Source organism: Peromyscus leucopus, chromosome 13 (assembly GCF_004664715.2).
Source record: "Peromyscus leucopus breed LL Stock chromosome 13, UCI_PerLeu_2.1, whole genome shotgun sequence".
Taxonomy (NCBI): Eukaryota; Metazoa; Chordata; class Mammalia; order Rodentia; family Cricetidae; genus Peromyscus; species Peromyscus leucopus.
This window is the reverse complement of record NC_051074.1, coordinates 29,422,257-29,450,126: the sequence shown is the minus strand read 5'-3', so window position 1 is coordinate 29,450,126 and position 27,870 is coordinate 29,422,257. Positions and strand designations below refer to the sequence as shown.

At 39.6% G+C, this 27,870-nt stretch overlaps 1 protein-coding gene across 2 annotated transcripts; it reads right to left on the bottom strand.

The window, feature by feature from the left end:
• On the bottom strand, positions 1 to 27,754 carry LOC114696426 (zinc finger protein 431-like). 2 transcript variants are annotated; one of them, XM_028874097.2, is made up of 4 exons: positions 27,603 to 27,753; positions 3,075 to 3,201; positions 2,790 to 2,850; positions 1 to 1,645 (listed from the first exon to the last, which is right to left on the bottom strand). In XM_028874097.2, exons 1-4 carry the CDS (start codon positions 27,651 to 27,653, stop codon positions 349 to 351), a joined length of 1,536 nt encoding a protein of 511 aa, XP_028729930.2. In that variant the 5' UTR covers positions 27,654 to 27,753; the 3' UTR covers positions 1 to 348. The 2 variants fall into 2 exon arrangements, with proteins under 2 accessions (XP_028729930.2, XP_037066095.1); XM_037210200.1 differs by lacking the exon at positions 2,790 to 2,850 and having other exon boundaries at positions 1,295 to 1,645; positions 27,603 to 27,754.
• Between the last annotated feature and the right edge of the window lie 116 nt (positions 27,755 to 27,870).

The window sequence follows — 27,870 nt, the reverse complement described above, 5'->3', positions numbered from 1 at the left end:
TGAAATTTAAAGAGTTACTTTATTATTTAAATGTGTAGGGCTTCGTCCATATGAGTTTGCAGGTACAAACAAAATGGAGGCAATATAGTGCTTGAATAGATTGTTGACATTGTCAGATTTTTTTTTCTCCAGAATACTCTGTATAATGTAAATGTGTTGGGTAAAGATATTACCAAATCCTTTATAGCCAGACTCCCTTCGGTATGAGTTTTTCTACATCCTCAAAGACTATTGTGATAAGTACAGGCTTTAACAGAATGATTGCATTTAAAAGAATGCTTTAGAGTAAAACTTTACTCTTGTTTAAAGACTACCATGAAGTGCAAAACCCTACCACAATGACCTCATTCATAGGGTTTCTCTGCAGTTTGATTTTTTTCTCATGATTTCAAAGACCGCAGTTATGTCCAAAGGCTTTAGCAGATTGATTACATTCACATGGTTCCCTCCAGTATAAGTTTTTTTGTGTATTTGGAGTCTACTGTTACATGTAAAGACTTTCTGACATTGATTACAATCATAGGGTTTCTCTCCTGTATGTGTTTTTTTATGCCTTAGAAGATGACTGTGATGTGCAAAGGCTTTACTACATTGATTACATTCGTAGGGTTTCTCTCCAGTATGTGTTCTTTTATGCATTAGAACTTGACTATAACGCGCAAAGGCTTTACCACACTGATTGCACTCATAGGGTTTCTCTCCGGTATGTGTTCTTTTATGCATTAAGAGATGACTGTAACGTGCAAAGGCTTTACCACACTGATTACATTCATAGGGTTTCTCTCCAGTATGTGATCTTTTATGTACTCGGAGACTACTGTCACATGCAAAGGCTTTACCACACTGATTACATTCATAAGGTTTCTCTCCAGTATGTGTTCTTTTATGCGTTAGAAGATGACCATGACATGCAAAGGCTTTCCCACATTGATTACATTCATAGGGTTTCTCTCCAGTATGAGTTCTTTTATGAATTTGGAGATGGCACTTTTGTGAAAAAGCTTTCCCACATTGATTACATTCATAGGGTTTCTCCCCAGTATGTGTGCTTTTATGTTTTTGGAGACTACTACTAAATGCAAAGGTTTTACCACATTGACTACATTCATAGGGTTTCTCTCCAGTATGTATTCTTTTATGGGTTAGAAGATTACTCTGTCGTGAAAAGGCTTTACCACATTGATTACATTCATAGGGTTTCTCTCCAGTATGTATTCTTTTATGTATTTGGAGATATCTGTGTTGTGAAAAGACTTTACCACATTGATTACATTCATGGGGTTTTTCTCCAGTATGTGTTCTTTTATGGGTTAGAAGATTACTCTGTCGTGAAAAGGCTTTACCACATTGGTTACATTCATAGGGCTTCTCTCCAGTATGTATTCTTGTATGTGTTAGAAGATGATTGTGACGTCCAAAAACTTTACCACATTGATTACATCCATAGGGTTTCTCTCCAGCATGTGTTCTTTTATGTGTTTGGAGACTACTGTCCTGTAAAAAGACTTTACCATACTGATTACATGCATAGAGTTTCTCTCCGGTATGGATTCTTTCATGTCTTTGAAGATGATTATGATATTCATAGACTTTAACACTTTGAATGTATTCAGAAGGTTTCTCTCCAGTATGACTTCTTTCATGCCTGCAATGATAATTGGCACATGTAAAAGCTATACCACATTCATTACTCTTTTGAATATATCTGTATGAATTAATTTTACAATTTGGTTTAATTGTAAAGAAGAATCACATCTGAAGGTTTTATCACTTTGTTTACACTCATGTTGTTTCCCTTCATTAAGGGTTGTTTTGCATCTTTGAATATGCATGTGATGGTAAGATCCTTTATTACATGGTTTACATTTATAGCACCTTTTTTCTATATGAGATTTTTCACACATTTGAAGAGAACTGGAAAAACTCAGACCTTTACCACACATAATGCATTCACAAATCTTCCTATAATGTGAGTCATACTACATTTGCAAACTGAACCAGGACAAGCAGAAGTATTTACACATTCCTGGTACTCATAGGGCTTTTCTGCAGTGTGAGTTTGTTGATGTATTTCCAATGAAGCTTGAAAAGCAATTACTTGAATCACATTCAACAAGTCTTTTCAAAGTAGGGACTGCTACATATTTTCTAATTGTTCTGAGAGGGAGAGGGGTATATGGCTTCTTTTGATATCCCTATGTTCTTATGGCTTATATCCAGAGTGACATATGATATACTTATTAAAGGGAGAATAACAAATAAAAGTTTTCCACATTGCATTCACACAGTTTGACTTTCTGTTCCTCATAGACATACGGTATAGGGATTAAGGTTTCTCCACAACAATCCCCCATTGGCTCTTAACTCTAACTAACCCTCCTCTCACTGAACTTAAACTACAAAAAATATATGAGTAACACAAGCTTCACTGTGGACTATTTGCTTATTAGAAGATTTTGGACATATACTTATCACCTATTCAATGTGCAAACCTTTTGTAATATGAGTGGTATGAAACTAAAAAGATTGGCAATTCTACAGCATTGTTCTCATGAGATTATAATTCAAATGGTAATATTTGTTAAGGCATTGTTTCCTTGTCTTCTTAAAGTAAATCCTTGCAACACAATTCACCTACTTCATATTGAGGTATATGATTTTGTGAAAAATTAATAATCATCAATGCACTTTAAGCTGTGTATATTTACAGGGTTGCTTTCTTTAAAACTTTCAGATACATTAAAATTTCCTCAGAGGCATATTTGTATTAGCTTGCACATGAAAATTACCTTCCATGTCTTCTAGAACTTTTACAATGTTCTTCAATATTATGATCTTCCCATTTGTACCCTAAAATACAGTACCAAAAAATGTGTATTATTGGAAATTGTGCAAAATTTAACTTTTAATTTAATTTAATTTGTGCAAAAATTATCTTCAGTGAACCTTAGCAGCATACCTCATTTATTCACATCATTCTTTCTCGGTTTCAATTGTAATTACAGAAAAGCATCAATAACCAAGAAAAAGTCACCTATTTATTATAAAATGTGAAGGAAAATTCACTGTATTACCTATAGCAGTGAGGTTCCAATAGGTCTCCAGCATCACATCTTTGTAGAGACTCTTCTGGGAAAGATCCAGCAAAGCCCACTCTTCCCGACTGAAGTCAACATGCACATCATCATAGGTCACTGCATTCTATAATATCCCATAAGTGTATACAAAAGAAAGTGATACTGACAACATTGTAAATGTATACTTTTTTGAAAATACAGTCATATAATTCTCATGCTTCCCACACTATTCCATGACACAGAAGTTCTAATGTAATACCAAGTCACTTTAGAAGGAAACTGAATAGGAGGGTCACCCCTGTTATTTCTGCACCTGAGAAATGCCTATTAACAGACATGGAGAGACAAGCAAACAGATCAACAGTACTGAGTACACATCAAAGAAATGCTATGAACAATTACTAACTACAACAACAAAAAAGAAGGGCAAGCTAGGTGTACTTGCTAATGCCTCTAATCCTAGAACTCAGAAAGCAGAGGTATGTCTGCCTCTGAGTTGAATGCTAGCCTCATTTATGCAATCAGTTCCACACAACCAGAAGTACATATTAAGAATCTGTCTCCCCTGCAAAAAATCAAACAAACAAAAAAAGATAAAAGAACTCAGAGGATTTTTTTTTACTGAAATTCCTACCAAGAGTTATGCATTCACTTCAGTTCTATAATTCATCTTCCAGAAACCTGAAGTGCCTACCTAAACTGTAACATTAATAAGATTTTCCTAAAAGGTACTGCATGTTTGAATAGGTAAAAATGGACAGATGAAAACATGAGCAATGTAAATACTGATCACAAATAATCAACATATGGCAGGAGAAATGACTCAGCAGTAAAGAGCTCTTGCTGCTCTTGTATATAGGTGGCCTCAATTGCCAGTACTTACATGGGGGGATCACAACTATCCATTATTCCAAGCTCAGGGGTTCTGAGACCATCATTTGACTACTGTGAGATCAGGCACCCATGGGGTACAAATCCATGCATACAGACAAAAGACGCATTTTCATTTAAGAAAAAATTCAAAACAAACGGAATAGGCAAGAAGAAATGTCACACACCTGCAATCCAATGACTCAGAATGCTCAGTCAGTATTAGCACCATGAATACATGCCATTCTGGGAAAGAGAATGATATTCTCTGCGAAATTTCAAAACTCACAATGCTGGTAAAGCTCAACACATCAGCACATACTCCACATATACAAGAACCTACATTTTAGGCCCATCACCCAATAATATAAGAACAAAACAAAACCCTGGAATGTTGGCTCACCTTTAATCCCAGCACTTGGGAGCTAAAGTCAGGTGAAGTCTGAGTTTGAGGCCAGCCTGGTCTACAGAGCTACTTTCAGGATAGCCAAGGCTACATAGACAAACAATGTCGGAAAAAAAACAAACAAACCAGCAGGCTAGCAACATTATGTATTTTCTTCTACCATATCTTATGTGATTTAGGGATAGAGTCTATAATGGTGGTGAAGTTATGACAACACAAGAAGGAAGCTAGCTGATCAGTTTCAACTACAACACAGTAAACACAAAGAACAGGAAATGGGTTGAGGCTATAGACACCCTTCTCCCATCCCCAATGAGGAATTTCATTCAGAAAGGTTACTCCTACTAAAGGTTCTATAATAACCCAAAGAGACCCACCTTATGGAATCTACTTTTAAGGAACTACTTGTTTTAAATAAGATAAGTAATGAAAATTTTTTGGTCTGAGTTTATCAGATGTTACTGGACTGGACATTGTTAATATATATAATGGAGTTTTTATCTGAATCTGTCAAATGTTAATGGACTAGACATCATTAATGTAATTTTTGGCTGTATATATTGTATATACTTATTGGATAGTTTTTCTTGTATTAGTTATAAGCTTTCTTTAATTTTAGACAAAAAGAGAGGAAATGTGGTGATATTGTGTTCCCCAAAATATCGTGTACCTTAATAAACTTATCTGGGGTCAGAGAACAGAAAAGCCACTAGTTAGGCAGTGATAGCACACACCTTTAATCCTAGCATTCCAGAGGTAGAAATCCCTCTGGATCTCTGTGAGTTCAAGGCCACATTGGAAACAGCCAAGCATGGTGACACACGCCTTTAATCCCAGAAAGCCAGCCTTTAATCCCAGGGAGTGGTAGTAGAAAGCAGAAAGATATATAAGGCGTGAGGACGAGAAACTAGAAGCATTTGGCTGGTTAAGCATGTGGCTGGTTAAGCATTCGGCTGGTTAAGCTTTCAGGCTTTGAAGCAGCACAGTTCAGCTGAGAGTCATTCGGATATGAGGACACAGAAGCTTCCAGTCTGAGCTTCTAGTCTGAGGAAACAGGACCAGCTGAGGAACTGGTGAGGTGAAATAGCTGTGGCTTGTTCTGTCTCTCTGACCTTCCAGTATTCACCCTAATAACTGGCCTCGGGTTTGATTTTATCAATAAGAACTTTTAAGATTCATCCTATACCCACCAAAGAGAGACACATGCTCAAATACATCATCTATTTGGGAGGTTTTTCATTCAATCAAATAGATCTTGACCCAAGTCACTATAGGCTCATGGTCATCCATGAAAGAAATGTGTTTAGTCACTTCAATGATCCTCAAAGTCTACAACAGCCCCTATGCTGTCCAAATATCCAAAGTCTCTTATGACACTCAAGATAAGCTCTCGACTGTGACAGCTTGTAAAATCAGAAAACAAGTCCTATCTTTCCAATATACAACAGCACAAAATACCCATTCCCATTTCAAAAGAGAAGAATGGGTACATAATGAAAGATGATTGGGCTAAGGCAAGACTGAAATCCAGCAGGACAACCATCAAATCCTATAGCCCTGTCTCAGACACATGGGGATTCAGTTATAGAAGGCTTAGATAGCCCTATCCCTGCAACTTCTCACACATCTCTCTCTTTGGTTATTTCCACTCCATATACGCAGCTCTCCATGGCAGATGTTTCATAGCTTGGCTAGCTCAACATTTTTTGGTCTCAAAATATAGCCCAGGCTCATCTTAACAGCATCATGCAATGAACTCTCACAATCTCCTCACTGGGACTCTGACTTTGCCAAACACAGATGTCTACAACAGTGCTGAACTGAAACCACAGACTAGGATTCATGACCTGAAATTTTGCATCTTTTTTGTTTCCAGAATCAGTACAACATTGATGATTCCTCCAAATTTGGCTTCTAAGTTGTGATGGACCCTGTCATGCCTGGACCAGAGTTGCAGCAGGTTTTGTATGAAGTTGCTTCCTGGGACTAGGAAACACATTGCCTAATCCTGCCATTAATTGAGGGCATAGAAGGATGGATTCTTACCTTAAGCCACCTTGCTAGACTTCCAACATAGAGCAGGGTCATCTCTTTAATGGTGATAATCTCCCTGAAATTTCCTGCCTCTGTTTCAGCACTTGGCTGCCATCTGAAACTACCTACTACTGTTTTTCCCTACAACTCACAGATTTTCATTTATTTCTTCTTGTTGCTCCCCACCCCCACCCCCCGTAGTCCTGAATGAGTCATCAGTAATAGCCATCTAAGAGATTCAATATTCCATATAAGAAATCAGCCCATTCTTTTTTTTTTCTTTTTGGTTTTCAAGACAGGGTTTTTCTGTGTAATGGCTCTGGCTGTCCTGGAACTTGCTTTGTAGATCAGACTGGCCTCAAACTCACAAAGATCCCCCTGCTTTTGCCTCCTGAATGCTGGGATTAAAGTTGTATGCCACCCAGTTCAGTCCATTATTTTTTAATTCTGCCTTCCTCAATTTCTCAGGCCATGGACATAAGAGAGGTTTGGGGCCAAAATATCACACAAATGACCTCTAGCTTAATTTACCATAGAGTCTGTTTCCCACTGAAATTCTATGACCTGGACCACTACTGTCTGTCATTACTCTCAACACTCATCTTCCAGGTCCTACAAGAGCAGCTAATTGAGCTCTGCATACAGTATTCTATGGCTTTCCCCATCCAATGTTCTGATATCTTCCACATCCCTCTAAAAGATAACATTCTCAGGTTCTGCCCAGCAACAGAATCACTTTTTGTGCACTATTTTTGTTCCAACTTGCTTCTCTGGTGCTATGATTAAATTCTCTAACCAAAAGCATATCAGGTAGTGAATGGGTTTATTTGGCTGATTCTGTCAGATCACAAATTGTGGGAGCTTAGGACAGAAACTCAAGTTAGCAACTGAAGGCAAAAAGAACGGGGAAACTTTGTTTCCTGGATTTCTCTCTTACTTGGCCATTGTATCAAGCTGTGATGGCTCTCTCTCTCTTTTTTTAAGATTTATTTATTTATTATGTATACAGAGTTCTGCCTACATGCATACGTGCAGGCCAGAAGAGGGCACCAGATCTCATTACAGATGGTTGTGAGCCACCATGTGGGTGCTGGGAATTGAACTCAGGACCTCTGGAAGAACAGCCAGTGCTCTTAACTGCTGAGCCATCTCTCCAGCCCTGTGGTAGTTCTCTTATCCAGCCCAGGCCTACTTTCTTAGGGATATTGCTCAGTGGAAGGGACTTCACATATCCATCATCAATCAACACAACCTCTCAAAGACATAGCAATCAGCCATTTTGATGGGGGTACATCCTCAATTGATAGTCTATCAGATGACTACAGGGTATGACATGTTGACAGATGGAGCTAACTAGGACACAGAGACAATAATATATAAGAAAGTTTTAAAAACCTAAAACTAATATACTAGCCACATCAATAATTTAAATAGCAAAAATACAAATATTGATGATGGTAACAACTGGAAAACAAAGATATGCCAAGAAATGAGGAGAGGCAAGCCTCTAAGATCAAGAAGAGAAAACTAAAATTGTTTCTCCCCAACCCAACAAAAACTCAAGGAACTGAAAACATAATATAGCAATTTTTCAGAATACAAAAATAGGTAAAGGCCTATCATTTTCTAGAGAAACATCAATATAGTTACATTACAACTAATAAAATCAGCAACATAGATGGCACCACTGATTAAAAAGGGACACAAAGACAGACCTACAAATTTAACGTGATCCCTTAAACAAGAACTCCAAGATTCTAGCCAAATTCAAAATAAAAAGAAAAATCACCGACCACCAGTCACCCTGTGCACTTCAGTGCCCTCCTTTGCAATAATAGAAAATGGGCTGGGTGAGGAGGGCTGTTCCACCAAAATTGGATAGATTCACTTGAAGCCTTCTGATGTTTCTGCACTATAGAAAATAATTTTGACTACTAAAAACATCTCATTCTCTTTTGATAAAGAAAATAATGTCTGTTAGGATAACTTAGAAATCATTTTGTTTCCTATGATTGAAGATTGGGTGTAAGTCTGCATCAGAGTGAGGAACTGAAAATGTTTTCAAACCAAATGCAAGGTAACAGATTTCTAAATAAACACTGTATGGTTTGTATTATGCACCTAAAGCAACTTGCTTTGCTCTAGTTGCCTTTTAAGTCACAAGAACTTTTGAAAACAAGTTTATTCCCATTTTATGTGAATGTGTGTGTGTATGTGAAGGGATGTTTTCCACATGTGTACAGGTGACGTAACAAAGAAGAGGGTGTCAGATCCCCTGGATCTGGAGTAGCAGGTATTTATGAGCCTCCCTACTTAGGTGTTGGTATATGAACTCAGGTCTATCCAAAGAAGAATACTAGTTGAGTGACATGCCCAACCCACATAGTACTTTTGATCCAATAAACTATAAGTCTTTCACAGATTAACAACAAAAACCTAAATAAGTAAGTAAATAAATGATCCCTGGGAATCTGACGAATCAGTGTTAAGATGTTGGGTAGGGGACCACGTAGGCTGCCCATAGACCTTCCCACTCTCTGTTACCCAAGACCCAATACTTTGGGTTGCCCCTAAGGCTGTAACAGAACGCCAGCTGGAGCTTCCTCTCCCCCTGTCTATGTCTCCTGTAGATTCTACAGACCATCCCCACATGCCCTTGCCTTCTTGCCTCATCTCTGTATCCCAGCCCCCAACTCAGGCAGACAACCCCTGCTCAACTACTTACCCCATCTGTGAGAAGACCAGGTAGGCTCTCCAGTCTACTACATTATCTATTACCCCAAACCTGATTTGCACAGTTGCCCTAGAGCTGGAACAGAGTACCAGAGGCAGATTCCCCTCGCCTCCAAACCTCCTGTGGATCCCTAGGATAATCCCCACTGGCCTCCCATTCCCCTAGCCTCCAACACCAGCAAGCATTCTCCCCTGACCAAACCAGCCAAGAGGGCTAGTAAAAAAGGCAACACTTAGCCAACACACACTCTGAAACTCCAGACAGCAAACAAAAACCCAGGAACAAAACTCCCGTCCAACAAAGATGAAGCCAGAAATCAGCACCTAGACTTATAATCACCCAAACCCAGATGCCTAGAAACCAGCATAGGAACATAATCCATAACAGACAAGGAAATATGTCACAACCAGAGCCCAACTATACTATCACAGTAGCTACTGCCTATGCCAACATAGCTGAAACAGAAGCAAAAGACCTTAAAACCAACTCTATGGAGATAACAGAGATATTTAAATAGAAAATGAATAAATTCCTTAATTCCAGAAAACACAAACAATTGGAGGAAATCAATAAATCCCTCAAAGAGAGTCAGGAAAACACAAACAGTTGGGGAACACCAATAAACTCCCAAAATAAAGCCAAGGGGGGAAAAAAAACAGTTAAAAGGAAACTATTAAAACTGTTCAAGACCTGAAAATGGAAATAGAAGCAGTAAAGTAAACACAAACTGCAGGAATCCTGGAAATGAAACAAGCCTGGAAGGAGTGTCAGGACTGTCTTCCCAGCACTGGGCAGCAAGGTCAGGATTAGTTAGTTGTTCAAGGCAATTCTCAAATACATTCTATGAGCAAGCTTGAGGTACAAGAAACATTGCTCTAAGCTAGTCATTCTCAACCTTCCTAATGCTGCAACCTTTTAATACAGTTTGTAATCCTGAGGTGACTAGCAACTATAATTATTCTAAATTATTTCTACTGCTATTTCATAACCGTAATCTCACACTGTAATGAATTATAATATAAACTTCTGTGTTTGCTAATGGCCTTAGGCAACCTTTGTGTTAGAGTCTTTGACCCAAGGAGTTATAAACCACAGGATAAGAAACACTGCTCTAAACTGATATAGACGAAAGAAAGAAAGAGAGAAAGAGAGAGGGAGAGGGAGAGGGAGAGGGAGGGAGGGAGGGAGGGAAGGAAAGAAAGAAAGAAAGAAAGAAAGAAAGAAAGAAAGAAAGAAAGAAAGAAAGAAAGAAAGAAAGAAAGAAAGAAAGACAGAAAGAAAGACAGAAAGAAAGACAGACAGAGAGAGAGAGAAAAGAAAGAAAGCAAAGAAACAAAGAGCACTTAAGAAAAAATGGAATGAAATTCTTAATGACTAGGAAATGTTGGAAAACAAATAGAGATTAGAGTAGGAACACATTTAAAGAAAACAAAATTTAAAAAGTGATAACAATAATTGACTTATTAAATAGATAAAAGTAATTGGAAGAACACTTACCTATACTGACTTTAAGAAAGACCAGGCCCTTTCCTGGTAGAGAGAATGCTATTAATAAGATATTGTATGACTTAGTCCCATGTAAAATGTTACCCACCAATCATGTCTGTCTTCATACACATGGAAGGAACTAATACATGCTGGGAAATTACACAGAAAACCACTTACCATGCCCCATCAGAGCCTTCTTTATGATGGAGACCCATGCAGCTCACTGCCTTAACCTTCAGTCTATGATTTAGCTATTGTCTACTCTACTTCCCCAAGCAGTGTAGACAGTACACCGTTCCTCCTCTTCTGGTCTAAAGGGAGAAGCCATGCTACACACACAAATCCTTTTCCTGTTCTACAATGGAAAGTCCACAATGTGACTGAAACTGATAGTTTTAGAACTCTGTGGTGCTGCAGACCTGTAATCCAAGAATTTAGGGTGGTTGGTCAGAAGGATAGCAAGGGCAATGCCCTGTAAGGCTACAGACAAACTTGAAGTCCACCTCAATCAACATCAGAGACTTTGACTCAAAACCACTTTTCAAAAAGGCTAGGGAATATAGCTGTTCAAGAATACTTTTATGACACACAGGACTTAATGGTGGTTGTGACCCTACAATGGTCCCTGGAGCAGCATGTTAGAGGCATGTTCTCTGATGGGGAGGGGGCTTTTGGCTGATTGTAAATCAAGGTTTTCTCTGTTATGGGAATGTAGCTTAATGGCTGATTGATCCTGGTGGACAAATATTTATATCCTAGCATCCTAATTTCTAATAGGTCTGGTTAGCCTAATACTTTTTTATCTTTGGGGTATTTGGGAGGCAACCCTCTCTGCTAAATTCTACTTTATGTGACTTAATGTCTCCTACAGATTGGAAAATCCTTATACTATCAGTTTTATTACCAACAAGTCTACTCCTCTAAAGCATAGTTTAGCAGTGGAGTGCTACTCTACACAGGAGATACTGTTTACAAGCTGAACAAAATTAACTCCAGAGAGATCCTAAACCTAAATGTTAAAAGTCAAAAGTGAAGAACTTCTGGAAGATACTTTAGAGACCAAGACTCTCCAAGTTTGGCAAGTCTGCCTTCCACAGCTACAATATAAGCACTACAGGTGCCTCAGTTTCACAAGTGAGCTCAAGAACAAGGTCGATTTCTAAGCACAGTCCCTTCCCAATGCTCTGCACAGATGCAAACCCAGGAATAAAGTTATTCAGAGGGTGCCATCCTGGCCCAGGGAGTTGCAAGAATGATGCAGGGCATGCAGAACCACACAGGACTCTGCCTCTGGCTGCTGGCTCCCACCCAGCCCCAGGGAGGACCAACCAAACCAGCTCTAATGGCTCAGCCAGCTGCTCCTCCCTGTCTGGAGACAGTGGCCCCTTGCTCACCAGGGTATCTGCTGAGCACCTGCACTCTCCCCACAAACATTATAAACAAAGTCCATGGTGTCCAAAGATTGCAAATAGATCCATATCTGTCACCATGCATAAAACTCAAGTCCAAGTCGATCAAAGACCTCAACATAAATCCAGTTACACTGAGCCTGATAGAAAAGAAAATAAGAAGTAGTCTTGAATGCACTGGCACAGGAGACCACTTCCTAAATATAACACCAGTATGCTGTGGGATGGTCTGTATGTCAAATCTGTTGCTCTGATTGGTCAATAAATAAAACACTGATTGGCCAGTGGCCAGGCAGGAAGTAGGTGGGACAAGGAGAGAGGAGAATACTGGGAAGCAGAAGGCTGAGGCAGAGACACTGCAGCCACCGCCAGGACAAGCAGCATGTGAAGACGCCGGTAAGCCACCAGCCACATGGCAAGGTATAGATTTATGGAAATGGATTAATTTAAGCTATAAGAACGGTTAGCAAGAAGCCTGCCATGGCCATACAGTTTATAAGTGATATAAGCGTCTGAGTGATTATTTTATAAGTGGATTGTGGGACTGCGGGGCTTGGAGAACCTGGAGAGAAGCCCTCCAGCAACACCAGTAGCACAGACACTGAGAGCAACAATTAATAAATGGGACCTCTTGAAACAGAGAAGCTTTTGTAGAGCAAAATACAGTCAATAAGACAAAACGACAGCCTACAGTATGGGAAAAGATCTTCATCAACCCCGTATCTGACAGAGGGCTGATCTCCAGAATATATAAAGAATTCAAGAAACCTGACATCAGAATACCTAACAATCCAATTAAAAAAAAAAAATGGGCTACAGAGCTAAACAGAGAATTCTCAACAGATTAATCTCAAATGACTGAAGGATATTTAAGGAATTGCTCAACACTCTTAGTTATCAGGGAAATGTAAATCAAAACGACTCTGAGATATCTTACACCTGTCAGAATGGCTAAGATCAAAAACACTGAAGACAGCTAATATTGGAGAGGATGTGGAGCAAGGGGAACACTCCTCCACTGTTGGTGGGAATGCAAACTTGTACAGCTACTTTGGAAGTCAGTATGGCAGTTTCTCAGAAAACTAGGAATCAATCTTCCTCAAGACCCAGCTATAACACTCTTGGACATATACCCAAGGAATGCTCAATTATACCACAAGGACACATGCTCAACTATGTTCATAGCAGCATTATTTGTAAGAGCCAGAACCTAGAAATAGCCTAGATGCCCTTCAACTGAAGAATGGATAAAGAAAATGTGATACTTTTACACAACTGAGTTTTACTCAGCAGAGAAAAACAATGACATCATGAAATTTGCAGGAAAATGGATGGAACTAGAAAAAAATCATCCTGAGTGAGGTAACTCAGACTCAAAAAGACAAACATGGTATGTGCTCACTTATTAGTGGATATTATCTGTAAAGTAAAGAATAACCTGGCTACAACTCACAGACCCAGAGAGGCTAGGTAACAAGGAAGGCACAAAGGGGGATGCATGGATTTCCCTGAGAAGGGAAAATAGAAGAGATCTCTTAGGTAAACTGGGGGAAGGAGGAGGTGGGAACATGAGGGATCAGGCTGGGCAGATTGGTGAGCAGGAAGGAGAAGGGGGTAATAAAACAGATGTCTTGATATGGGGGGGTGGCATTTAGGGTTAGGGAGAAACCTGGTGCCAGGGAAACTCACAGGAATCCACAAGGATGACCCCAGCTAGGACTCCTAGCCATAATGGAGAGGGTACCTGAACTGGCCATCTCCTGTAATCAGATTGGTGACTACCCTAATTGTCATCAGAGAGCCTTTATCCAGTAACTGATGGAAGCGGATGCAGAGATCCATGGCCAAGCACTGGGCTGAGCTCCAGGAATCCTGTTGAAGAGAAGGAGGAAGGACTGTATGAGCTGGGGTAGGGGGAGAAGTGCGTGTGTAAAGGTCATCACAAGAGAACCCACAGAAACAACTAACCTGGGCTCATAGGAGCTCACATCTCTGGACCAACAACTAAGGAGCCTGCATAGGATGTGTGTGTGTGTGTGTGTGTGTGATAGTTGTGTAGCATGGTCTATTTGTGGGACTCCTAGCAGTAGAATCAGAGCCTGTCCCTAATGTATGAGCTGGCTTTTGGGAACCTATTCCCCATACTGGTCACCTCACCAAGCCCTAATACAAAGGGAGGAGCACAGTCCTACCTCAACTTGATATGCCATGCTTTGTTGACACCCATTGGAGGTCTGACCCTTTCTTAATAGAAACTGAGGAGGAACAGATGGGAGGAGGGGAGGCAGAGGGAGGGAAAGGAAGAAGAGGAGGGAGAGGAAACTGCGTTGGGATGTTCAATAAATGAAAAAAAAAATAATTAAAAAAAAGTAAGTGTTCATGTAGCAGATTGCTTCCAGGGACTGGAGACTCAAACAAGAACACCTGTGTGGTGAATCCACCCAGCTCTGCCACCACTTGTATAGCTTAACCATACAAAAGCTGCGTCACGTGAGCTGTCACTCAAAGTTCCCTAGAGAAACAAATAACTCATTCCCGCCAGGCAGTGGAAAGCTGTGTCTTACGGCCACCAAAGCCAAACCAGGCTGCTCTGCTGTATGTGCCAAGGGTGTGGGTATGGAAAGAAGGACCCCGCACTCCAGTAGTGATGGATCCCTGCCCTAAGTCCCTGGGCCACTGTTGTCCTCCTCCCTTCTCAGACACAACCTTCAGGAACTTAAATTTCTGGATGAAGTTGCATTTAGGTGAACACTCTACACCAAAAAAATGTCCAATGTAAATCGTAAGATCTACCTTAAGATGTAAAAGGAAAAAGAATGTAAAGGGAAAGTTATGGTGAGTGAGTTCCTGCCATTTCTATGACCCTATTCTGAACTGTAAAGTGTCTTAGTTGGTAAAAAAGTTAATAATTGAGCTGAATTCAGTACACTATGGATAAATGGAAATATTACAGAAAAAAATATGGGTCCCCCTTTTGTGTGTGTGTGTGTGTGTGTGTGTGTGTGCGCGCGCACGCTCGCGCGCGCGCGCACACATAGTCAATTACTCAAATTCACTATATCCACTGGTCTATGCAGTTGCTAACACCAGTTAGAAACTTCTCTAGTGCCAGACATCAGAAAGATGTCTTTGCCACAGGACAAAGTTGGCAATTTAAGATGGATACAAATGAGATTACCATCCATTGGTATAGGCAGGTGACAGGGAATTCCATAAACTTTAAAAAATACAGAGTACATATACTAGCAAATCATCCCTCTAGTATGAAGATTCCACATGATGCCAAATTGAGAGTTCCTCCTTCTTTGAAACTCTGTCGAGCTGCAGATTACAAATACCTACATTAAACCAGTTTTATTTAAAATTCCATTTTCTAGGTTCCATCTCCTACCTGCTATGATTCAGACTAACTCAGATGTTGTTGAGTAAGCTGTAGCAAGCTCTTGCAAACCTGACAAGCAGCCAAATTTGATTATCATTACTCACTCCACTGTAGCCAAAGTTTCTCCAGTCCCACCCAGCCCCATGGTCACGTAGCTGTTTATAAAACGATCACTCAGGGGCTTATATTAATTACAAACTGTATGGCCAATGGCTTAAGTTTCTTGCTAGCTAGCTCTATCATCTCAAATTGAGCCATTTCTATTCATCTATGTTTTGCCACATGGCTGTGGCGTTACCAGTCTGCTGGCATGTTGTTCCTTGGGCAGTAGGCTTGTGTCTCTCCCGCCTCTGCCTTTCTTCTTCCTGTCTCTCTCTTGGATTTCCCACCTAGCTATAACCTGACTTGCCATAGGCCACAGCAGCTTCTTTATTAATCAGTCATAGCAACACATATTCACAGCATACAGAAAGACCATCCCACAGCACTCCACACTTGTTGAGATTTTGTTTTTAAATCCCCCATATCAACCCCACAGACACAAATGTGTGAATGGCACAATGGATGTGAAAAAAATGCACTCAGTCTCTGAAGCCTCTGCTATATAGCTCTCATTAGCTCAACCACTTTCCTTTCTAACTCTATAAGAAGCAGTAAATCCAGCTCTTTGAATCGACACTAACTTTTAACTATTCAGAGGAGTACTCAGAAGCTGGGAAGAAACTGCCATGAATCAATGGCCAACTTGGGCTCGATAACAAAACAATAACAAAATTACATTCAGGATAGTAAGAGCAGGCCTAAGAATTTCAAGTCACTGAAAAATTCTTTAATCTCAGAGTGGCATGAGCTGCACAACACTTTAAGTAGATCACTCTGGTTCCTGTATGGGAAATAACTATGTAGCAAAAAAAGGGGGGGGGGTACCCAAGGGGCTCTTACAGAATCACTATAGGAGGTGGCAATGAGATGAAAACCATCTCTTCTAGGTACTAGTAAGCATTTGACCTGAAGTACAATCCAAGGGCAGAAATAAAGGTTTATGTACAGTGAAGATTCTAGTTTGATAATTTCAACAGTAGTGAACTAAAGATGTTGAATGATTTTACCAGTAGACCAGGACAAGCAATAAAATGATTTCAAAGGTGGCTACGTGAGCAGATGAGAGTGAAAAGGGACTTTGCAAACAGCAGTTGCAACAGAAACCCTTAAAGGAGACTGGCTATATAAACTAGAAATATCAGGCCTGTCATGATTGAGAATTAGTGTCACACCACTTGTTGTAGTTTCTCAAAGGTACCAGCTTAGTGTCATCCTCACTCTGGCATCAGTCAAATGATATTCTACCCAAGCATCACATTGCATACACACACAAGAAGAGTTAGGTTTTAGGCAAATACAACAATCATAACTTTCCTGTGACTTATAGAGCAGAAGCCCTTAAGTACATTACGCTAATACTTTTTTAACCTAGTTAAATAGAAATTAGTTTCAGATTGTCTTAAACAGTCAAAGTAGACCATCCAAATGTTTGTATTACAAAATAGAAATTCAATAAAATCACTCACTGGCAAATTCTCTAAAAATAAAGCAGAATTGTAAAAATAATGACTTGACAAAAACCTATAAAACAAATGACTTGTTATAATTGTTCAAATATCAAAACTGACAAGCACACATGCTTAGACCATGTGTGTGCCTATGTGTTTTCTAAATTAAGAAAAAGTACCAGAATTGAAACATTAAGGCACTAAGAATGCAGATTGTGGATATGGTTCCTGTACTTCAAAGCTATGGGCAGAATGGGATCAAAATTCAAGGCCAGCATGGGCCACTGTTTCAAAAAGATGAAAAAATAAAAGCATTACTGAGCAGCTGGGGAGAAAGCTCAGAGGGTAGAGGTGCTTGCTGCCAAGACTGTCCTGAGTTTGATTCCCAGGCACCACATGATAGGAGGGAGAAATAACTTCTGACCTCTACACATGCCCCCTACACACAAATATGAAACTGCAATTGTTAAAAAAGGAAAGAAGTAGTATAGCATGAATCTTAAAAGTTCTTATTAATAAAATCAAACCCGAGGCCAGTTATTGGGGTCAATGCTGGTAGATCAGAGAGACAAAACAAGCCACAGCTAACCTCACCTGGCCAACTTCTCAGCTGATCTTGTTTCCTCAGACTGGAAGCCTCTGTGTCCTCATATTCGAATGGTTCTCAGCTGAACTGTGCTGTTCAAAACCTAAAAGCTTAACCAGCCAAATGCTTCTAGTTTCTGGTCTTCACACCCTATATACCTTTCTGCTTTCTACCACCACTCCTTGGGTTTAAAGACTCCGATTTCTGGGATTAAAGGCATGATGAGTCACCACGCCTGATAAAATAAGATATGAGATAGATCATTGAATCTACTCTGAGAAAAAAAGATAAAGAAATAATAGGATAAATAGGTAGATCACTGAATCTACACTGAAGAAAAGGGGGAAGATATAAAAATGACAAAAGGTAGAGTACTGAATGTATTATGAAAAGAAAAAAGAGAATATGGATATGATAAGATAAAAAAGGGAGATTATGGAATCTACTTTTAAAAAGGAACTACTTGTTTTAAATTAGATAAGTAATGAAAATTTTTTGGTCTGAGTTTATCAGATGTTACTGGACTGGACATTGTTAATATATAAAATGGAGGTTTTATCTGAATCTATCAAATGTTAATGGACTAGACATAGTTAATGTAATCTTGACTGTGTATATTGTATATACTTACTGGATATAATTTTTCTTGTATTAGTTATAAGCTTTTTTAAATTTTAGACAAAAAGAGAGGAAATGTGGTATTGTATTCCCCCAAATATTGTGCATGTTAATAAACGTATGTGGGGTCAGAGCCAGAGCAGCCACAATATTAAACATAAAGGATAGGCAGTGGTAGCACACGCCTTTAATCTTAGCATTCCAGAGGCAGAAATCCATGTGTTCCAGGATACAGACAGGCATGGTGACTCATCACACCTTTAATCCCAGAAAGCGAGCCTTTAATCCCAGGGAGTGATGATAGAAAGCAGAAAGGTATATAAGGCGTGAAGACCAGAAACTAGAAGCATTTGGCCTTGTTAAGCATTTGGCTGGTTAAGCATTCAGGCTTTTGAGCAGCAATTCAGCTGAGACCTATTCTGGATGAGGACTCAGAGGCTTCCAGTCTGAGGAAACAGGACCAGCTGAGGATCCGGCGAGGTGAGGTAGCTGTGGCTTATTCTGTCTCTCTGATCTTCCAGTGTTCACCCCACTAACTGCCCCCGGGTTTGATTTTATTAATAAGAACTTTTAAGATTCATGCTACAAAGTAGGGACATTGAGGCAAGGGGATACTCGGTAAAGCTACTACAATAAAACCGTGTCAACAGAAACCAAAACAAAAAAATCAGACTACTTATATTTCAGCCTCACTCTGTTGATGACAAAATATTTACTGTGATTTTTTTAACTCAAATGTGAAGATTTAATGAATATAATTCTGTGTTGTTTTAAAGCATGATTTTTTTAAAGAAAGAAAAATATTTCTGTTTTCACTAGACCAAAAATACTTACTAGTCAATCAAATTATTGAAATATAATTATTAGTATATTAAATTCTGTACCAAATTTTCAACAATTTTTGTTAAAATGTAATAAAGAAGCTTTATCATAAGAAGGGCAAGGGTTGAAACATCTCTTTAAATAGCAAACACTAGCATGTAACAACTTGGTCTAGAACTATACGTGTATACCATACTATAATGTCCACTGTCCTAAATTTGACATAGGTAAAAACTTACCACTGAGGAAAGTTTAATGAAAGTATTATGAGTATCAAAGCCAAGTTTGAAACTAATTTATCCCATAGTAAACAGTACCAAATAAGTTTTCAGTTTGTCTCACTTCTGAGTTTAGAACTTAGCACCATAGAGAGAATTTTCAGACTCCCCTACCAATAGTTTTCCATTTTATTTCCTTCTTTGTAAAATTGTAACAATAAATATACTATATATGCTACTTACCAATGTTAACATGAGGGTCAGTTGTATCTCAGCAGTTTTCTATTGTTAAATCAAAACACTCTTTAAAAGTACCTCAATGAGCATAAGACCACACTGAATATCATCTATTAAAAAAGACTCAGACATAATTAAATTATATCTAGAAAACTTAAATTATTTCCAATGATCAGTGATGAATAATTCTCCAAGATGCTAGTGTATTATGTAAAAGTTTTCAGTACCTTTTGATGTGTGAGGCGTCTCTTTAGACTTGACCAGCTAAGTTTGTATCATCCATAAGGCCTTTTAACATTTTGACAGAATTACAGATTTTCCAATGCTCAACATACCCACTGAATATATTAGAAGATGAGAACACATTTCCAGAATGGATGGGATTAAAAAAAAATCATATATGAAGAAACTTGAAACCTTTAGAAGCAATACTTACTCTTTAAAACATGAAGTTTCCCTACCTCCTAAAAACAATTTTAAGTGTTGAAATGTGTAATTTATTGAAGTTCCAAAAATTCAGGAACTCATATTTAACTCAAACATTGCTCAACATTAAAAAAATGGCATCCACCACATACTCCAAAAATACTTATTTACACTTAATTCCTGGAGGATGAGACTCGATATTCCAAAACGGAAGTTCTGTGATTCATGGGATCCCTACAGAGACACCACAGCTTTCTTTCCTATGCTATTTGTACCATTCTTAAGTTTCTTGTTTAAGTTTTCAAAAATTGTAAGGATCCTCTCAAGACTTTCTTTTCTTTTCTGTTTGAACACAGTGAAAATAAAAATAGATTCAGAAACTGTGGATCATTCCTCTAATCCCATAACTCAGTAGACTGAGACAGTAGGGTAATCACATAGTTAGGCCCTGTCCCCAAGAAAGACAAAGAAAAAGTAGACATTACATGTACATGTATAATGAACTTCAAAGATATACTGAGCTCTAGAATAAAGTTATTATATGAGAATCAGGTGGGTCTCTGTGGATTTGGGCCAGCCTAGTCTACAATATCAAGATCCATTCCAGCCAGTTCTATACTAAAAATCAAATTCTGAATTTAAAAAAAAAATATTAATTTTTGGTATGTTTCATTCCTGTTGTAAAGAATTATGAAGTAATGGAGTTTTGGTATCTGTTATATTCCAGGAGAAGACAGATACATGGTGGAAGTGAATTACAAAGTGAGGTGTAATTTAGCAAATGACTAAGTTTGAAAAATGACTAACAAACTGCTTGCAAACAGAAGTAATCAACAAGGATACACATGAAAAGGAAACAAAAGCCAACAAGTACTTATGAGTCCACTTAAGAAGGAAAATAAAAATTTTTTTAAATTACAAAAATATAAGCAGCTAAACCACCACCGGGCCCAAGTGTACAGCTCCTTTCCCAGGACAGGTAAACATGTCCAAGATCTCCAGCCCAACCCTCGAACAGAGACAGGTTTTTGACTCCGGTACCCTACATAATAATGAACCTGAAGATGACTTGCTACAAATGGCTAGGAAGCCATTAAGGACATTTCCACTGGTCTTTCAACATGCCTCAATGACAATCCATGGATTATGAGACAACTAGGGATATTGAGAGCCTGGGAGGACATAGAGAGAGAGTTCAACATTTATCAGCTGTACTCAAAGCAGACACCATTGCCTATACCCATAAAGTTACCAAGTTTAAAAAAAAAAATGCTCTTTATTTGGTGTGACTGGTAGGATATTTAGATTTGACTATCCTTGCTTCCCACATGGAACTTATTCCACTGGACAAAGGCAAGCACTTGGCATTTTGCATACATCGTGTTGGTTATTTTAGCATATAATTCCTTTGAGGAGGAATAATGATAACAAGCGCCAGAGACTATTATTACACCAGAAGGAACAAACCAACTATGCATGATTCTGGCACATACATCTGTACAAACTGACCGAAGAAACTTCTTCAGGAAATGTTCCATCTCCATGATGACACCTCAGGCCTGGAATACTGTATTCCAGATTCTTGGTTCATTCAGCCCCATAATGTCATTGCCATTTCTGCCAAAACACAGGGTCTATAGACATTGATCACAGATGAGGGATGGATGGCTCCAGAGACTCAACAGACTTCCTGATGCTTTATTTATCATTTGTTTTTTTCCAAAATGTTAACATACAGAAACCTGAGAAACAACAATGGAAGCTAATTATGAAGATTACTGGACTCTTAGTTTGTTTGTTTTTTTTCATTAATAAAAGAAGAAATACCTCTCCCATGGCCATGAAGCACATTCTCCTACTTGAAACTGATCAGGTTTGGGTGATGCTATACAATGATTGGCTTAGCTCAAAGTTCAACAGCTCCAACCCTACTATGACCCCATTTGCAACATTTTATTTGAAAGTGATTGCATTTCCTTTTATTTCTGAATGGGTTTTCAACTTGGTGGATACCAAAACTTGAAAAAATAAAAATTTGGGAAAATATGTATATGCCACAGGGATCACAACAATTTCCTGTGATCTATACTGTTTCAACCATTTTGCTTAATAATTGTATATTCTAGTGCCTAAGATTTATTTTCCGCCGGGCGGTGGTGGTGGTGGTGGTGGTGGTGGTGCACGCCTTTAATCCCAGTACTCAGGAGGCAGAGCCAGGCGGATCTTTGTGAGTTCGAGGCCAGCCTGGGCTACCAAGTGAGTTCCAGGAAAGGCGCAAAGCTACACAGAGAAACCCTGTCTCGAAAAACCAAAAAAAAAGATTTATTTTCCTGCATTTATTTGCCTATGAGTAATTTGAGTATATAATGTATATTTTCCTTTCCTTTCGTGGTCTAAATTTGAAAATTGCTGTGAAATTTTTAATAATTCCTATATGTGGTCACCATCACTGTGGATGCCTCAAAGGACTAGGTGATGGAATGTAATAAACATGGGGAGAAGCCTTTTGGTTTTGCTTTTTATTTTATTAAAAGTTTTTATTTATTTTACATACTGACCACAGTTTCCCCTCTCTCTTCTCCTCCTGTTCTCTCCTCCTACCTCCTATCTATCCCCCATCCACTCCTCCTCCATCTCCATTCAGAAAAAGGCAGGCCTCCCCATGGGAGTCAACAAAGTATGGTACATCAAGTTAAGGCAAGACCAAGCTCCTCCCCCTGCATCAAGGCTGGACAAGGCAACCTAGCATGGGGAATAGGTTCCAAAAAGCCCAGCTCAAGTGCCAGGGAAAGGTCCTGATCTCACTGCTAGGAGCCCTACAAATACACCAAGCTATGCAGCTATCACACACATGCAGAGAGAGGGCCCAGACCACGCAGGCTCCCTAGCAGTAAGTTCAGAGTCTGTGAGTTCCCATGAACCCAGGTCAGCTGTCTCTGTGGGTTCCCCTATCATGACCTTGACCCCCCTGGCTCCTCCTCCCTGTCTTCAACAGGATTCCCAGAGCTCCACCCAGTGCTTGGCCATGGATCTCTGCATCTGCTTCCATCAGTTACTGGATGAATGCTCTCTGATGACAATTAGGGTAGTCACTAATTTGATTACAGGAGGAGAAGGTCAGTTCAGGCACCCTCTCCACTACTACTAGGAGTCTTAGCCGGGGTCATCCTTGCGGATTCCTGTGAGTTTTCCTGGCACCGGGTTCCTCCCTAGTCCCAAAATGGCCCCCACATTAAGATATCTCTTTCTACCCACCCCCAACTTGCTCAACATGATCCCTCATTTTCCCACTCCCCCATTACCCTCAGCACCCCCAGTTTATGCAGATCTCTTCTACTATACCCAGCAAAACTTTCAATCACCATAGATGGAGAAAACAAGATATTTCATGACAAAACAAGAGTTAAACAATACCTATCAACAAATCCAGCCCTACAGAAAGTATTAGAAAAAAAACTCCAACCCAAGAAAGTTAGTTGCACCCATGAAAACATGAACAATAGATAATCTCAAACCAGGAAACCCAAAGAAAGGAAATACACATACCACCACCACCACCACCACCACCACCAAAAAATAACAAGAATTAACAATCACTAGGCATTAATATTTCTTAATATCAATAGACTCAATTTGCCAATAAAAAGACACAGATGAACAGAACAGATACGAAAAAAGGATCCATCCTTTTGCTGCATATAAGAAACAGACCTCAACATCAAAGACAGACATTACCTCAGAGTAAAGGGTTGGGAAAAGATTTTCAATCAAATGGACCTAAGAAGCAAGCCAATGTAGCTATCCTAATATCTAACAAAATAGACTTCAAACTAAAATTAATCAAAAGAGATGGAGGAGGATATTTCATATTCATCAAAGGAAAAATCCATCTAGAATAAGTGTAAATTCTCAACATCTATGCCCAAATACAATGGCACCCAACATTTCTAAAAGAAACATTACTAAAACTTAATCACATATCAAACCCCATACATTAATAGTGGGAAATTTCAACACTCTACTCTCACAAATGGACAAATCTGCCAGACAGAAACTTAATACAGAAACAAAGAACTAACAGATATTATGACTCAAATGGACTTAATAGAAATCTACAGAACATTTCACTCAGATACCAAAGAATATACCTTCTTCTTAGCACCTCATGGAACCTTCTCTAAAATTGACCACATACTCAGTCACAAAGCAAATCTCAACAGATACAAAAGAATTAGAATAACCCCCTGTATGTTATCAGATCATGATGGGTAAAAGTTAAAGTTCAACAACAATACAAACTACAGAAAGCCTAAAAACTCATGGAAACTGAACAACTCTCAACTGAATTACCACTAGGTCAAGGAAAAAAATAAAGAGAAAAATTAAAGATTTCTAGAATTCAATGAAGGGTCTATGGGAGGGCTTGGAGGCAGGAAAGAGTGGAAATGATGAAATTATAATCCCCAAAAATTATGTTAAAAAGTTGAAACAGGCTTTATGGCCATGTCCTCCAGAGACTAGAGATTTGTATTAGAGCACACCAAATGCCCATGACATTCTCTGGGGCTGTAGATCTTAAACCTGGAAAACACAGTCATATTAGGCAGGGTGACAACATTTTGGCCAGTTCTTCTATTTAGGTTGAACTGGTGTAACTACAGTAATTTGGTTTCATGACAAGTTCAGTTCTTTATCCAGATTCTTGATTGTCTGGTCTGTGGACCCAAGCAATGGCCAGCCAGGATATTTATGGAACATCTAACACTGATTACCTCACTACTCACTGCTAATGTCAACTACTGGCAAAGCATGAAAGTTTCCACCCTCCTTCTTGCCCATCCCTTTCTGTGCTGTGACTACACCTGTTTTATTTACAGTTGGTCAGTTACACAGGTCTCATTTCATTTGTAAATTCACAATAAAATCTAGAGAAGTTGAAGAGTACTCATTCACTGGTCTGTTTTTCCTTCCCACAGACCAGTCAAGGCCCAGCCTGGAAGGAGTTGCAGTACTATCTTTCCAGCACTGGGCAGCAGAGGCAGGATTAGGTGTTCAAAGCAATTCTTAATTACATAGTGTGAGGCAAGCCTGAGCTACAGAAAACATTGATCTAAGCCAATGGTTCTCACAATTCTCAATTACATAGTGTGAGGCAAGCCTAAGCTACAGAAAACATTGATCTAAGCCAGTGGTTCTCATTCTTCCTAATGCTGTGACTCTTTAATACATTTCCTCATGATGTGGTCACACACACACACACACACACACACACACACACACACACACCATGAAAACTATTTTGACTGCTACTTCACAACTATAATTTTGCTGTTATGAATTGTAATAGAAATATCCGTGGTTTCCTATGATCTTAGACTTGTCCTGTGATAGGGTCATTTGATCCCCCAAAGGTAGCTGTGACTCCCCAAGTTGAGAACCACTGCTCTAAATTGATATAAATCAATAAACAGCACTTAAGGAAAAAAATGGAATAAAATTCTTAAACTGGGAAACACTGGAAAATAGAAACAAAAAGAGCTAGGGCAGTAATGCATTAAAGAAAATGAAATTTAAACAATGATACCAATAATTGACTTTTTAAAATGACAAAAAAATAATTGGAAGAACACTTAGCTGTATAGACTTTGAAACGGAGTAGGCACTTCCTTGGTATGAGAATGCCATTAATAAGAGACTGTATGACTTTGTCCCGTGTAAAACGTTAGCCACTGAGTGCTGTAAGCTGACACATGGAGCAATGGCCTGTGTCTCAAACCTCTCAACTGACTTAACTGTGTCAACAGGATTGCACATACCTGCATAGGAGAGTTTGCTAATTGGAAACTGAATACTTAGTAGTTCAAGCTATCCTCCCTATACTGTATACCCACCAATTCCGTCTGTCTTCATTCACATGGAAGGAATTAATGCATGATGGAAAATTACACAGAAAGTCACTCACAGTGCCCCCATCAGGTCCTCCTTTGTAATGGAGACCCCTGCAACTCATTGCCTTAACCTCCAGTCTGTGATCTAGCTATTGTCTAGTCTGTTTCTCCCTGCAGTGTACCCAGTACGCTGTTCCTCCTCTTCTGGTCTGAAAGGAGAAGCCATGCTCTGCACACAAATCCTTTTCCTGTTACCTCAAAGTACAGCCCACTATGTGACGCAAACTGATAATTTTACAACTCTTTAGTGCTACAGACCTGTAGTCCAAGAATTTAGGATGGCTAGTCAGAAGAATAGCAAGGGCAATGACCTGTGGGGCTCCAGACAGTGTTTAAGAACACCTCAATCGACATCCCAGACATTAACTCAAAACCACTTCGCAAAAAGGCTGGAGATGCAGCTGTTCTGGAATTAATATGCCTTCATGGCAGACTGCTGTTTGAAACTTAAATGGTCTTTTAATTAAAAAAAAAAAAAAAAAAAAAAAAAAAAAAAAAAAAAAAAAAAAAAAAAAAACAACCAGAGCCGGGTATTAGAGTGAAAGCTGAAAGATCAGAGAATCAAAACACTAGTTCTTACCTCTATGAAACTCTCAGCCTAAAGAGAGTGAGGTCCTGTTTTCTCACTCCTTAAATACCTTTTTCTGCCCTGCCATATTACTTCCTGGGATTAAAGGCATGTGTGCTTCCCAAGCAAAGGCATGAGATCTCGAGTGCTGGGATTAAAGGTGTGTGCCACCACACCTGGGCTCTGTTTCTCTCTGATACTGGATCAATCTCATGTAGCCCAGTGTAGCCTTGAACTCACAGAGATCCAGAGAGATCTCTGCCTCCCGAGTGCTAGGATTGTATGCCACCACTGCCTGACCTCTATGTCTCATCTAGTGGCTGGTTCTGTCCTCTGAGCCTCAGGTAAGTTTATTAGGGTACACATATATCACCACAGCAGGCCAGGACTTAATATTGGTTGTGACCCTGTAATTGCCCCTTGAGCAGCATGATAGAGGCCTTGGATGGGGAGGTGGGCCTTTTGGCTTGTTGTAATAAAGGTTGTCTCATTTGTTATGGGAATGTAGCTTAATGGCTCATTAATCCTGGTGAACAAACATTTACATCTTATCATACCAATCTCTAACAGGCATGATTAGCATACTACTTATCTTTGGGGTATTTGGGAGGCAGCCCTCTCTTACCTAAATTCTACATTGTGTGACTTAATGTCTCATAAGAACTGATAAATCCTTATACCATCAATTCTACTTTTCTATATCACAGTTTAGTAGTGGAGTGCTACTTCACACAGGAAATACTGTTTACGACCTCCACAGAATTAACTCCGGATGGATCCTCAACCTAAACGTTAAATGTTCAAACTGCAGAACTTCTGGAAGATGCTAGAGAGACCAGTACTCTCCAAGTCTGGCAAATTTGGTGATGTTTCTCCACCTGTGGCAATATATGCACTACAGACACCAGCATTTCACAGTGATGTCAACAACAAGGATATTTCTAAGCACAGTTCTGCTCCCAATGCTCTGCGCAGACACAGTCCAGGGAGTGAAGTTGTTCAGTGGCTGTCAGCCTGGCCGAGGGAGTTGCAGGGATCACACAGGACCATGCTGGACTGGGCAGGACCAGACTTCAACACTCCCGAACTCTGTCTGGCCACTGGCTCGCACCCACACCCACCGGCTTTGGAGCCTCAGCCGGTCGCTCCACCTAGTCTGCGGACAGCGGCCCCTCACTCAGCAAGACCCGTCACTCCTCCCCGCAGGAGGACAGCAGCCCCTCGCTCACCATGGCCAGCCACTCCTCCCTGTCCGTGGAAAGCAACGCCTGGCTCACCATGGTGCCGCTGCTGAGCCGATCCGTGTTCTCCCCAGAAACCAAAGCACAGCACAGGCAACAACTTCCGACTTCCTTAGAAGAGCTAAGACATTAGCCTGGATCCCGGAAGAACCCTCCCATCTGACTGGCGGGTCCGCTGGAGGCTCTGATTGGCTAATGAGGTCTGAGTGACAGACCAGGTGAGCAGAAGGGACACAGCATAGTGGTTCCCAACCCT